Source organism: Conger conger, chromosome 18 (assembly GCF_963514075.1).
Source record: "Conger conger chromosome 18, fConCon1.1, whole genome shotgun sequence".
Taxonomy (NCBI): Eukaryota; Metazoa; Chordata; class Actinopteri; order Anguilliformes; family Congridae; genus Conger; species Conger conger.
In genome coordinates, this window is record NC_083777.1 from 6214338 (window position 1) to 6228100 (window position 13763).

A 13763-nucleotide genomic window follows, 5' to 3' on the forward strand; every position below is an offset into this window, starting at 1 on the left:
AATATTACAACATGAAAGATCCAATACTTGTAACTGGAGAATATAAATCTATGTAGATGTATAACTCTTAATGCTAGATAATTTTGTATCATGACTATATTATGATTATGATTATTATTATTTCATACGAGTCATTTTGCGGTCTTTGATTGTAGCAGCAGACCGCACTATTGTATCATTTTGTGGTCTGTGGTTCAAGTGTTCAAAGCACCAGATAATCATGTTCATGCATTGTTTTGAGGCTAATGGAAAGCCTACCCTTATAATTCCCAGTACTTCAGTCAAGATGGCTATGATAGGTGTCATATATATGTACGATGGTGTCATGTGAAAAGTGAGTTTTATAGGCTTCACAGTATAAACTGTTTATATCTGTACCAGGAAGTGTTACTCTTTGGCATCTTTACAGGTTGAATTGTTGCCAGGGGTAAAGCCATTACTGAATGCACTTGACCTCGGCTCCTTCAGAATGGGAGATTAGGACACTGGTCAACACCAGATAATCTGATAATTACATGTTCAGTGTCCGAACTTCAACGTCTTCGGTTGCAAGTTGGCAAACTGGCTTGGCACTCTCCAAATTTGGACCCTGAATAAGTCTTGAAAGGGTGCATACATTTTTTTTAAAGGACACTGAAATTCCCAATAATGCTTTTTTTTTTTTTTTTTTTTTTTTTTTTTAAAGATACAGACCCAGAAACTACTAGCCGGATCCTTTAAAAGTCTGACCCTCAAAATATATTTTAATATATTTTTAGAATCATGATTGTCTGGGCTTTTTAACCCTCCACCATTTTTTGTGTATTTGTGATTGTATATTTAAGGTAGTTGCCAAGTTCTGTATAATTGTAATTAAATATATTCTTCATTAGACTTCCATAAATCATCCCTATCTAATGTGTTATTTAAAAAAAAGCCATTCCCCTCTTTTTTGAACATGACTACAAGGAGCACAGTGTCCAAACACTTTGAATGTTGGCGCATTCTCTTCATTTGGCGACATTTTCACATTTGGACAAATGTTTTTGAACTGATCTAGTTTTAGACCGACGTGAATCTGTAGGCTATTTGGTGAATCTGGCCACTAAAACTAACCCTTGGTTTGATGGTGAAGAATGCAAAGCAAATGATAACCAGCCAAACCTGCGTTAATTTGTGTTCACTTAAAGAAGGATAAAGGAAGAAATTATGAAAGGGCTTCAATTTGTGTGTTGAACAACCTTTTAATTGAGCGAGACGTTGGCTGTCACACTGGGGTCCCCCAGGAGTTAGGGGTTGCAATTCCTTTCCCTCTTGTGATCCTGCCAGTCGCTCAAGCGCAACTGCTGAGGTCTTCACACTTAATAAATGTTCATAATTATGTTCATAATTGCAGCAGTTTGCATCTGTAAGAAAAAACACAATGTGTTTAAGGTACTGGAAACGCACTCTCCGTTCAGACCTGAATCCCGTTATTGGCACTGAATGACTTCCCTGTTTTATCGAGTTTACTGTACACAGAAAACTGATAAGGTATAGCTTCACAGAAGCCTCAGGAACTCTACAATACGAGACAGAATCTTCTCAGAATGACCTCTTCTATGAGTAGAATCGGGGGATCTGCCTGCCAAGACTTCAGACTGTGGCAAATTTCCTGATATTTGATATTTAATAATATTAATTTACAATATACCTCCTTGTGGATAATTTTGAAAGCCTTCTCCGCATATTTTCTGATAATGCTGATGCAACTCTGTGTCCACTCAGTGACCACTTTATCAGGTATTTATGACTTATTTTTTCTAGACTTATTCCTGCTGTAGGTTTGACGTGTTGTGTAATCAGAGAGGCTCTTCTGCATACCCCTATTGTAAAGAGTGGTTCTTTGAGTTAGTGTTGCCTTCCTGTCAACTTGAACCAGACTGACCATTCTCTTCTGACCTCTCATTAAGATGTTTTCACCACAAAACTGCCACTCGCAGGATGGTTTAAAATAGAGAATGTTGTGCATGAAAGTCCCAGGAGATCAGTGGTTTCTGAGATACTCAAACCATCCTGTCTGGCACCAACAATCATTCCACGATCAAAGTTGCTTTTATCACATTTCTTCCCTGTGCTGATGTTTGGTCTGAACAACAACTGAACGTATTGACCTTCTCTGAATGCGTTCATAGATTAATTTCCTACTTGTGATTAGCTGATTTGAAGTAACAAGCTGGTGTCCCAGTCAGCCTAATAAAATGGTCTCTGAGCGTTTGTTGCTCACTGTGGCCTCTTTTTTCAAGTTTTCCTGGAGTTGAGCATCTGTGCAGAACACGATTAGCAATTCATTTTTTAATTAAGTTGATTAGGACTACCCTCAACCTAGCCACCACCAATGTATAGCACCCGCCTGGTTGATGCAGGGCAGCCATTTTGTGCGAGAAGGTCACCACTCATTGGCTGAATTGGAGAGGGAGAGAATGCTAGCCAATTGCATCAGGGTGATTAGGTGGCAGGTTGAGTGCCAGGCTGAAATAAAAACTAGCATCCACAGTGGGGCCCCAGGACCGAGTCTGGGAACCACTGGTGTAGCTTACACCCACCTTAAGAGGAACAATAGTCCAGTCAAAGGCACGTTTTCTGCAAAATGGCCACTAACAGAGGCTTCATTATTGAGCATCCATTGGTTGGAATATAGTTTGGTCATTCGTGTACCATGAGTAGCCTACCCAAACGTTATGTATAGGCCAGTGTTTCATCCAAGCAAAAGAAAAACAAGCCCATTCAATCTTCGCAACTACAGACATGCCACCCTTGCGAGAAAATTTTCCGGGAGACCACGCGGGGGTGGAGTCGGTGCTTAATTCCTTAATCCTTTTTGTCTCCTTAATTCGCGATTGTGCATCAATTAGCGACATGATAATACGGACGATTAAGGGAGGTCAGCGCTGGAGAAAGCGAATGAGTTTTGACTGAAGAGAGAGAGAGAGAGGGCATTCATTAAAACAACAGTGCATGCATGTGACGCCAGTTGCAGACATTCCACCTCTCCGGGGTCCGGGAGCGGGCATCAGGTGGCGCAGGTGCTGAATTCCGGGAGCTCCCGGACCTTCCGGCAGAGGTGGGATGTCTGCAACTGATGTCACATGCATGCACTGTTGTTATGATGAATGCCTCTCCCGCTCTCTCTCTCTCTCTCTCTCTCTCTCTCTCTCTCTCTCTCTCTCTCTCTCTCTCTCTTCACTCTAAACTTTACTCGTTCGCTTTCTCCAGCGCTGACCTCCCTCAGTCCTCCCTTGTTCCATAAGACTGAACCACAGTTCTGTGCACAGTCAACCGCAGCCGTAAAACGCTTACCTGGTTTCTCAAGGATCACCTGCAGGAGACGGATTCACGGATCCCTTGTTTTTCATTTCCCCCCGTACTCCCGAGTCACGTCTCACTGTCTAACCGAAAAAACCGTCTTCTACCTTTCGACTCCAAGCCGCTTTGAAAATCTTGAGGTTTCTAAGGTAAGCAGAAGTTAAAGTAAACTTTAAAGAAAATCATGTAGCATGCTAAATGTTAAACTGCATACTAAATTAGAATTTTTGCTGTGCGGTTTGGGAGAACTTTGTTTTTCTTTCTGTAGCCTACTGTAGCCTATGTAGATATACAGTGCTTTTCATAAATTATTTAAATCCTAAACAAATGCGAATGTGTATACCGTGTAGTTTGAATGCTACAGTCAATTTCTAGTTGATTCGTGTGTGTGAATCTTCAGAAGGAAAATATGAACAATTTTAGCAGCATTTGCTTGAAAGCTCTCCCAGTTAAGTGTAGGGCCGCTATGTGCCCAGGACAAGGTGCTTATTGAACATGATTGCATACAGAGGTTTGCCAACAACTATGTGGAAAAACACACGGAGTAATAACAGACAGATTAAATGAAGTTCGTTTAATGTAAACAGCGAAAAGTGAAAATCAAAAGTGGTCTGAGTAAAGAAAAAAAATTAAATGATGCCTGCGGAGAGATGAGGGGAAAAATAACGAATAATTAAATTAAATTAATCTGTCCGTCAAAAAGACATTTTACACAAATGGAAAAATTAGGAAAGATTAACTGTAAACCCCAAAAAGGCAGCAAGCGAGGTTAGAGAAGAAAGAAAAAAACAATACCCAGGGCGAAGAAAAAAACAGATGAGAGAACTCTTCTGGTGAGAGCTGGCGTTTGCCTAAGGATATGATAAATGGCAAGTACAGTACATTGGAACACATAATCATAGCTGTGGCCAGATTATAGTTTGGGGTATTAAACTAGCTAGTGAAATTGACAATTCAAGCAGACAAGTTATGTTCAGAAGAGTGACGTACTCTTAACGTCAGTGTTGTGTGGGCCAGGCTGAAGCAGTCTGTAAACTCACGGTGCTGGAAAGGAGAAGCCCCTGAGAAGATCAATGTGGCCAACACCTCGAGGGCATCATCACAGTGGAGAGCAAAGGATTCATACTTCACTAAGATACTGTGGAACAAGACAATTTAAAGCCAAATAAGTTTTAAGAACTTTGTAGTCTATTCTAAATGTAGCTTACAACCAGTACAATAATAATAATAATAATAATAATAATAATAATAATACATTTTATTTGTATTGCGCTTTATATATATATTTTTTTTAAATCTCAAAGTGCTACAGATGAAAAAGCAGAAGTGCTAAAAAAGAAATCCAAAACATGAGAAAATTTTTTTTTTTTATCTAGCAGAAGGCTCTAGAAAAAAGGTAGGTTTTTAGACGTAGGTTTTTAGTATCCACAGTCTGTGGTGCCCTTAGGTGGTCGGGGAGAGCACCCTCATCAGGATCCTAGCAGCGCTGTTTTGGACATACTGTAGTTTCTGGAGGCCGTTACTAGGAATCCCGATGAGAAGTGCATTACAGTAGTCAAGCCTGGAGTAGACAAAGGCGTGGACGAGCTTCTCTGCATCTGTCAGGGTGAGTCTGGGACGGAGTTTGGCAATGTTCCTAAGGTGGTAGAAAGACGTTTTACACAGATGTTTGATGTGAGTCTCGAAGGTGAGGTGAGAGTCCATTCTAACACCCAGGTTAGTGACTGATGTGGAGAGGGGGATGTTCTGGCCAGAGAAGGTGATGCTGGTGATGGTGGATGAGCGGACCTGGTGTGGTGTGCCGACTAGGATGGCTTCAGTCTTGGAGCTGTTCAGCTGTAGGAAGAGATGCAAGCTGCGGACTAATATGTACACATTTCTCAGATCTTGAGTCATATGGTCAAATTGGTGCAGACCGTAAAACACCGCATTTTTTGACATCATGGCAGAACAGTATCTTCAAGTTATATTTACTTGTAAGGTGAAAAAAGGCTACTATTGTGATACATGGCTATGACAGTGAGGCGATGTATATTGAAAGAAAAATGTATTTCTTAGAAACATGGGGTCTCCTACTAATACATTCATATACTAATGGATTCAATGAAAGTAAATCTATTCTGATAAACTTATATCTGTCTGGGAGACAGGATTAATGCTGGAAGTAGCCACATCATATGCATTTACTGTATAAAGTATTTTCAGACAGCCTTTTGTGTTACCCCAGTTTAGAGTACTCTACACACATATGAGAGTAATTTGTTTTAAATTAACCAAATCTCCTGCTCCATATTATAATTAAAATAGTTTAATGCAGCCCTATTCACTATGTTATAATTTGATGTATGTAGCTACAGTATGTATAGGTCATGTATAAATTTGTAGCATTGGAATGCTTCAAAAATCAATGGTCCTTTCAACTGTCCTCCACTCTTCTATATTGCCATCTTATGGATATTTTTTTTAATTTTCATGATTTGTGAATAAGTACAGACATAAATGTCTCTGGGAATACTACTTTTGGGCCTTATTTATCAATATCTCCCTTTTCAGCTGTCAGAATGACACACCAAAGTCTGGTTTTTGTGTCTGAAAATTGGTATTTTGTAACTAACCAGGAAAAGATTATCTCCCATTGTCTCACTGAGGGAGCAGTTTTTTGGCCATTCCTTTATTGTTAGCCTTGGTCCTCTGTACCTGTAGTGAATTTATTCAAAGCTGTTTCACTGAAAGGTGTATTTTATCTATAATTTATGTACGTCTTCACCCCCATTATACTGGGCCGTGTGGTGAGTTATCCTGTTCTATCTGCACACCCAGGAATGAGGGTGAGCATTTGGCTGGTGGGCCGCTGGTTGTTCCTGTGGGCATGTCTGGGGGCTCGTCTCCAGGCTGGGGATGGAGCCTGCCCCGTGGGCCTTACCCGACCAGACCTGAACGGCAGTCAGTACCAGCTGGGTCCCGGTACGGATGCAGGCATTGGCTTCCTGTCCGGATTTGTCCAGTCCTACCTCAACACAGTCCAGCCAAATCCTTTCCCCAAAGGTGAGCTCGCTTTTCTGTTCCTACCAAACCTCATGTGCCTGGCTTATCTCTCTCCCCTATACGCCTAATGAAAATGGTGCAATAAACCCACCCAATTTTGGGGATGTAACCAGTATTTTCTGATTAGTCACATCAACTCACTCCTTGTGATTGTGATTCAGATGAACACATAGTGAGCTGCCTTTGGAGAACCTGGCCTGGGTCTGGTGTGCTTGTTGGTGCGTGTTGCTGCTACAGTCTTGAGACTTCTTCTGATCTGTAGTACATCTAATTTGGTGTTAAAGCACAATTGTTTTTAGAAATATGTTGTGGTACCTATAATTCACGTAAAAGATCACGCTATTCGAGGCTTGTTGAGTTAGACGGAGTGTATAGGCTACAGCCTTTGAAGCCTAATCATTTTCTAGAACTAAAATAGGAAGAAGTGGCCCACAGGTATACATTACTAATGTGCTCGTGTTACACAGAGCAAGGCCAGTACAGACATTAATGGATCCATCTGTCTTTTCTCAGGGGACAAATGCTTTCTTTCAGATTGGCCGGACAGGTAATGGGTTTCATCTCTGTAAAGTGGTGACGTTAGAAATGCCTCCACCCTGGCCACCTGTGTTTGTTCTTCCATGGCTGTGGTTCTGTTGCAGCCTTAGCCCTGTGTGACTCACTCAATCCTCCTGTCGTTCACCCTTCTTTGACCTTGGGAGAGTGCTGACCACCTTGGGTAATCGGTGACCAATTCAGGCAGCTCTCTTGAAGACTGAATGTTTCAGAGTGCAATCATGATTGTGAAGAATTTGTAGGTGTCAGTTGAGTGTGCAACAATTCACAACCTACAAATGAAGGTGTAGTATATGAATAGATCTAAATGGATCTGTGTATAAATATAGCTGCAAGCAGGAGTTAAGTGGGCAAGCACTTGTAGCCAAAATACCTAGGTGCCAGTGGTCGTAATTGTGTTGATTGTAAATGTCAACATTTGGTACTTCTGAACCATAACAATATTGCTATACACTTCTTTGAACTTAATTGCAGTTAGAGTGAAATATGACATCATTTTCTACTGCCTTATGGAATGAAATGCACACACAGTGTAACCAACCTGCTTCTGTCTCTGGTGGGTGTGAACCAAGCGACCATCACTTCTGGTAATCGAAACAAAAAAAACTGGCAGAGAAAAAAAGTATTTTTTCGTCCCAAGAAACTAGGAATTCATTCTGAATCAACAAAAAGTAAAAACAAATATGCAGGAGTAGGAAGCATAAAAACGCTCCCAGCCCCACCACATACACAATCCCAACATACCGATAAGGCTTTCTCACAAACCGTTCAGCTCAGAAAATCATACATATCGGCAATGAATGGAAATATAAGTAGTTTGAAAGTGCTTATAAGTAAGAAGCACTCCTAACCCCCTTACTTACCGCACCTGGGTAATCATTTACTGTACCTACATATGAGCGTGTTCAGCACTGCTTCAGTCTTTGAGCATGCCTAGAGTGCTTGCATCTAATGCATAACCTGGCCATACATCAACTTGTCTCTCTGATAAATAGTCCCAGATATCCCTGATATTCTCTGATAAATTTAAGAACATTAGTCAAATCCCCTTTTGATATAAACTTGAAGTGATTAAAGTATGTTTAGTGTATCCATGTAACTTGACATAACAGGAACCTTTTTAGTTGCTCTTCTTCCTACATTTTTCAAGAGCTTCTATACATTTCTAGTGGATTGCCCAGAACTGCACGCAATGCTCCAGATGAGCTGTGGTGTGGCAAAGGAATCAAATAACATCAATAAGTCCTCTGTTAATTTATATTTTCACAGCCATGGGTAACACCTGAGGTTCTTTGATCAGGTTACAGGTAATTGGCTATATTGTACATTGTGAGTGACGTACTTGTGTCCTCCGGACTCAGGAAGACAATGGGTCCTTCTCCTTTCCCTCAGCAATTAAAGGGTTGGTGGTATGAGCTAATAAATCAAGCCTACTTCAATGAACACCAACAGTGACTTTTGGCTGTGCTGGGCTGGTGCATCGTCATGGTTACACAGTTTTGACAAATGAGAGTAGAAGATCAGTTTCATGTTGGAGAACAACAATTGTTCCTGTTGCCACAAAAAGATGAACACATGATAAAAACCTGGTTCAGATTAGTGAAATGTGCCAACAAATGAGGAAGAATTGTGGAAGAATTGACAACAACAGTTTACAATGAATTGGCCACTTCTGTAATGAAACGTTATTAGTTGGCTGAGTGCATCTCTTTTGTCTTTAAATTCTCGAGTCATTTTACTTCTCTTAAACCTTGGCTGATAACCTTTTCATCTGGGGCACTTTTCTTGCAGAGTAATCCTGCTCTAGGATGGTGAGATGTAAACATTATGGTGCAGTAAACATAACGTTTGCCCCTAAGTAGTACACTCTCCTTCTCTCACACAGATCACATGACTACTGTCAGCTCTTTCAATCTGTGATATCATTACGCGTCTATTTGCCTCAAAGCAATGTTAAAGGTATGTCATCTTGTATTGATGTTCTTGAACACATGAGTGCTTCAGATTTGTTTTGAATTTAGCGTGTGCTTCCTGTGTTTTTCTCCAGAACTGTTGCTTGAATTGATAAATGATGCTGGTACTGCCACCATTCAGGACACTGTCAATAAGGTATGTTGCAATTGTCAACACGTTATAGCATGCATGGTGAGGTTTCAGTTTCAAATTGGCTTGGAAAGTAATGCAAATTCAGTAAAAAAAAAAGTTCTATATAAAGAATAAAAGAAACCCTTATATACACTCACTGAGCACTTTATTAGGAACACTATACTAATACCGGGTAGGGCCTCCCTTTGCCCTCAATCATGGCATAGATTCCACAAGATGTTGAAAACATTCCTTTGAAATTCTGTTCCATGTTGACATGATTGCACCCCGCAATTTCTGCGGATTTGTCATTCATGCTATGAGTCTCCCATTCTACCACATCCCAAAGGTGTTCTATTGTATTCAGATCCAGTGACTGGGAAGGCCACTGAAGAACACTGAACTCATTGTCATGTTCATGAAACCAGTTTGAGATTACTTTTGCTCTGTGACATGGTGCATTATAATGCTGGAAGTAGCCATTAGAAGATGGGCACATTGTGGTCAGTATATTTAAATATACTGGTTAAGCACAAAGTTAATCCATTTGCATCATCAGTCATCATGAAAAAAGGAACTTTTAAATATACATTTCTAAAAATTGTAGGAAATTTTTTTTTTTCTTAATTTATACAAAGCAATAAATATATTTTTGTAATAATGCACTGAGCATTCTAAAATGATTGCATTGTAAAGTGACACATTTTTGTTGGTTTTGCTTTGCTGACCTTTTGTGCTGCGTATGTTGTTAACTGCTGTTTATGTGGATGCTTTAGAATATGTTCCCTGTTAGTTAATAATAATAATCCCCATAGTGAGTGAGCTAGACATATAGATCAAACATTCATAAACGCACCTGTTAAGGCTTTCTGTATATCATGCCATGTTACTTTCGTTAGTTCAACTTTTATGTGTGGAATATCAGATTTATATTTGTCCCTTGTTTGTTTCAAAGAGCTTCAATGGCTAATCATGCAGAAAGCAAATGGTCGCATGGAATGGAATAAATTCAAAGACTGGTTTTCCCCCGAGGAAGTGTTCTTGCACCTGTTCTTTCATTTCTTACTGTTCGGTTCCTTGTTATCAGCTTTCTTTTGTAATCTTTTGTCTTCCCGTTCATGCAAGAGCATTTTCTCATTGGAAACTTCCTTATACATTATGTGTGAGGGGGGCTCATACAGGCGAGCCATGTCAGATTGGCCAAACACTTCAATGTACTGTGTCACATGACGAATGCCACCAGTCGCTGAACCATAAGCTTGCGTCATTGGAAGCTGTGAATTACCCTCCAGCCCCATTTGTCTGGAAGTGTCCTCCATAAAAACTCTATCCGAGAGTTAAAAATAGCTTTACGATTTTGGAGATTGAAGTCCTGCATTCCGAGACCTGTGATGAATAGTGGAGTGAAGGGACCTCATGAACCCAAGGGGTGGGAACAAATTAGGAGTGCGTCACTGAAATGAAGAAATGGTTTGACACGAAGTTGCTTTTTTAAAATAAAAAACAACATGTGATGAAATTCTGCAATAGGAGGTGGGAAATTTTCCATCGTTGAGACAGATGAGATAACACAAGCCATAATGGGTAATGATGCACTGTTAGTGTTGCAATGGATGATGTACCTCGAGACCAAATTTCAGAATGGGGAAGAAATGTGCTCTAAGTGACTTTGACCTCAATATTGAATTTTTTGTAGCCAAAACCAGAGCCATCTGATACTCTCTGTCACCGCCATCTTCCCTGTGGGCCGTGGTCTCAGACGCAGCTCTGAAAAAACAGGAGGACATCTTGACATGTCTGCAAATGATGTGCATCATGCCAATAAAATGTAAATAAATTGGTATATAAGTCAGAGGAGAGATCATGCTTTGTGCAGTATTACAGTCAGAGGTGTTTCCCCTCAGATGGTGGGGTATATCAGTCAGAACAGTGCCTCTCAGAGATCATGTGGTATATGAGTCAGAACCATGTCTCTCAGAGCAGATGTGGCATATGAGTGAGAACAGTGTCTCTCAGAGAGGGTGTGGTATGCGGTATATGATTAAGATGCGTCTCCCTCGGAGATGATGAGATCTGCAGCGTGTTAACCTGTGCGTGTGTGTGCCCCTCAGGTACTGCGTTATGAGGTGGGCTTCCTGGTCTGCGCAGCCATCGGGGTCCTCTACATTGTCCTGATGCCCCTGGTGGGTTTCTTCTTCGCCTGCTGCCGTTGCTGCGGTAACTGTGGGGGCCACATGTACCAGGAGCAGACCAAGTCAACCGGCTGTCAACGCAGAGGGCTTTACTGGGCCTTGCTGTGCATCACCATCATAACACTGTAAGGACTCTGTGAACCCCGCCTTTCAGTAACCTGTCTGTTCCAGCACATGATTTAAATTGGTCCAGCCAGCTTTTGTGTGCGATGAAGGATACTTTGCGTACTTCATGTAGTTTCTGAAGATCTGTTGGTTTTACACTGGCTATTACAGGAGTGTAACGCATTCATCTGAAAGTGTTTATTCACAATCATAAACACAAATGTAACTGCAAGCAGCAATGAAGTGGTCCAAGCAGTGTTGCTAATTGGCTGAAATTATGTGGGAGGATGCCACACGCCGTGACATCCTGAGCGGGCAGAAGAGCTGGCCACAGGGTGATATGCTAAATGTCGGTTTTCATCAGTGTTTATTGGGAAGCAGCTGAAGCTCGAGGGAGGGAGAGTGCGCACCCAAATAAAAAAATGAACAAACGTCTTAACCTTTAACCCTCAGGAGATCCAGGCAAAAAATAATAAACTAAAAAAACTACAGGGGGGGTGTCTCCGTGGCGCAGCCTGTAGAGCACTGACCGCATGCTCATTGCGAGCCGCGACGTCGGCGGTTCGAATCCGACTGTCCGACATTTGTCGCATGTCTTCCCCTCTCTCTCGCTCCCATTCTTCCTGTCTCTCTATACTATACACTGTCCAATAAAGCTGAAAAAGGCCTAAAAACTATCTTTAAAAAAAAAAAAAAAAAAAAAAAAAAACTACAGGGTGGCCACGGGGTGACATGCTAAATGTCAGTTTTCATCAGTATTTAATGGGAAGCAGCTGAAGCTCGAGGGAAGGAGAGTGCGCACCCAAATAAAAAAATAAACAAACGTCTTAACCTTTAACCCTCAGGAGATCCAGGCTAAAAATAATAAACTAAAAAAACTAATGCAAAGCTTTTGGCTGTTCAGCTGGTCGGCTCTGCTCTACTGCGGTTTTCCCGGTCTCAGCCACCAACTGTGGAAAGGACACTGATCCGTCCAGGTGTGTGTTCCTACCTACCTAGTAGTTGTGGTCCTCCGATTGCCCTGCTTCCTTCCCGTGCACAGTGGATTAATGGTTTCATTACATATTTTGAAATGTAAATGTATCAGCTCTTAGTATTTTACGGTTTTGTAATGACCACATGTGGCTGCCATTATTTGTAGTACATTGTGCAGTACATTACATTACATTACATGGCATTTAGCAGACGCTCTTATCCAGAGCGACGTACAACAAAGTGCAAATTAAACACAAGAACAAGTGCAAAGAGGACCTGAGAGGACAGTACAGTTCCGAGTCCTAGTGTAAACATACAGAAGACATATGGGAGATATTAATTGGTAAGAGGATCAGACAGAGACCAGGCATTAAGGAAAGGTTTTCTGAATTCAGGAAGTGAGGTCATCCTACACTAGCTGCTGCTGCCTCTGTCCTATACAGATATGGTCAGAGCCAGTTCAACTCCTCTAACTTCCTGCGTGTTAGAGATGTGTTACAGATGTGGACTCTTTCCCATGCCAGTTGCACACGCCAGGGTGCTGACATCATGGGCCTCCACCTCTATGTTAGCCTTGGTGCCGCCCTAAAAGACTCCCACACGGGGCCGCCAGGCCTGGCCTGGCCTGACCTGTTCAGTAGCCTGTGACGGAGCGCGAGCGTGAGGCTTGTGTCTCTCACTCTGCCGCTTTAAGGGTGTAAACTATCTGGTCAATACTGAGTAAATGGCACAATCATATTCCTGAAGATCAGATCTGCCGTTCGTCTTAATTAAAACATTTGAATCTCACAGTTTTGCCGCTGGTTCATGAGAGACCAGGTCCCGAAGAACCATTGACCCAATTCAGGTGAAATATAAATTTTCTAAAATCCCACTAAAAACCCCAAATTATTATGTCAGCCCTCCCAAACCTATTGAAAACGGTACATTTTGAGTAGCAATTCATCCCTGAAATTAAAATGTCTCAAACTTTTGACATGCGTACCTCTGACCAATTCCGGTGAAATATTGCTGTAACATTGTGCAATGGCTTAATTAAGACGGATTTTCATGTCTTAAATAAAAGATAGATCATGATTCTTGCACTCTTCATGCCTAAAATTAATCATCAATTTAATTAGTGCAGGGCTTGGCAGCCCTGTTGTGGAGAGCCACAGGGCATGCCAGCTTTCATTGTTACTCTTACGCACTTAATTGATCAATGAAAGCAGTTGATTACTCTGTTATTGCATTACACTAATGGCATTTGGCAGACGCTCTTATCCAGAGCGACGTACAATAAAGTGCATACCCATAACCAGGGATAAGTGCGCTGAAAGAACCTAGAGGGACGTACAATTTCAACTGCTTCCTGTACAACAAAGATAAGGACTATGGCCTATTTGATTTTTGATTTTTGATTTAATTTAATTTTAATACTTCACCATGCAAATATATGAATAATCAACTTACCTAGCCAGACTAAACTAGCAAAAGTAACAA

The 13763-nt window shown here is 41.2% G+C and overlaps 1 protein-coding gene and 1 long non-coding RNA gene across 2 annotated transcripts in view; one reads left to right on the top strand and one right to left on the bottom strand.

The window, feature by feature from the left end:
* Positions 1-1237: 1237 nt before the first annotated feature.
* LOC133118327 (uncharacterized) lies at positions 1238-3776 on the bottom strand. Its single transcript, XR_009706384.1, has 3 exons — positions 3668-3776; positions 3319-3468; positions 1238-1385 (listed from the first exon to the last, which is right to left on the bottom strand). It is a non-coding gene; the product is annotated as an uncharacterized LOC133118327 (long non-coding RNA).
* Positions 3181-13763, top strand: part of prom2 (prominin 2) — a 28168-nt gene continuing 17585 nt past the window's right edge. Inside the window, exons 1-4 of the mRNA XM_061228221.1 lie at positions 3181-3473; positions 6145-6369; positions 8972-9033; positions 11121-11326. Coding sequence (XP_061084205.1) covers positions 6147-6369; positions 8972-9033; positions 11121-11326 — 491 coding nt within the window. The 5' untranslated portion in view covers positions 3181-3473; positions 6145-6146. The remainder of the gene's footprint in view (positions 3474-6144; positions 6370-8971; positions 9034-11120; positions 11327-13763) is intronic.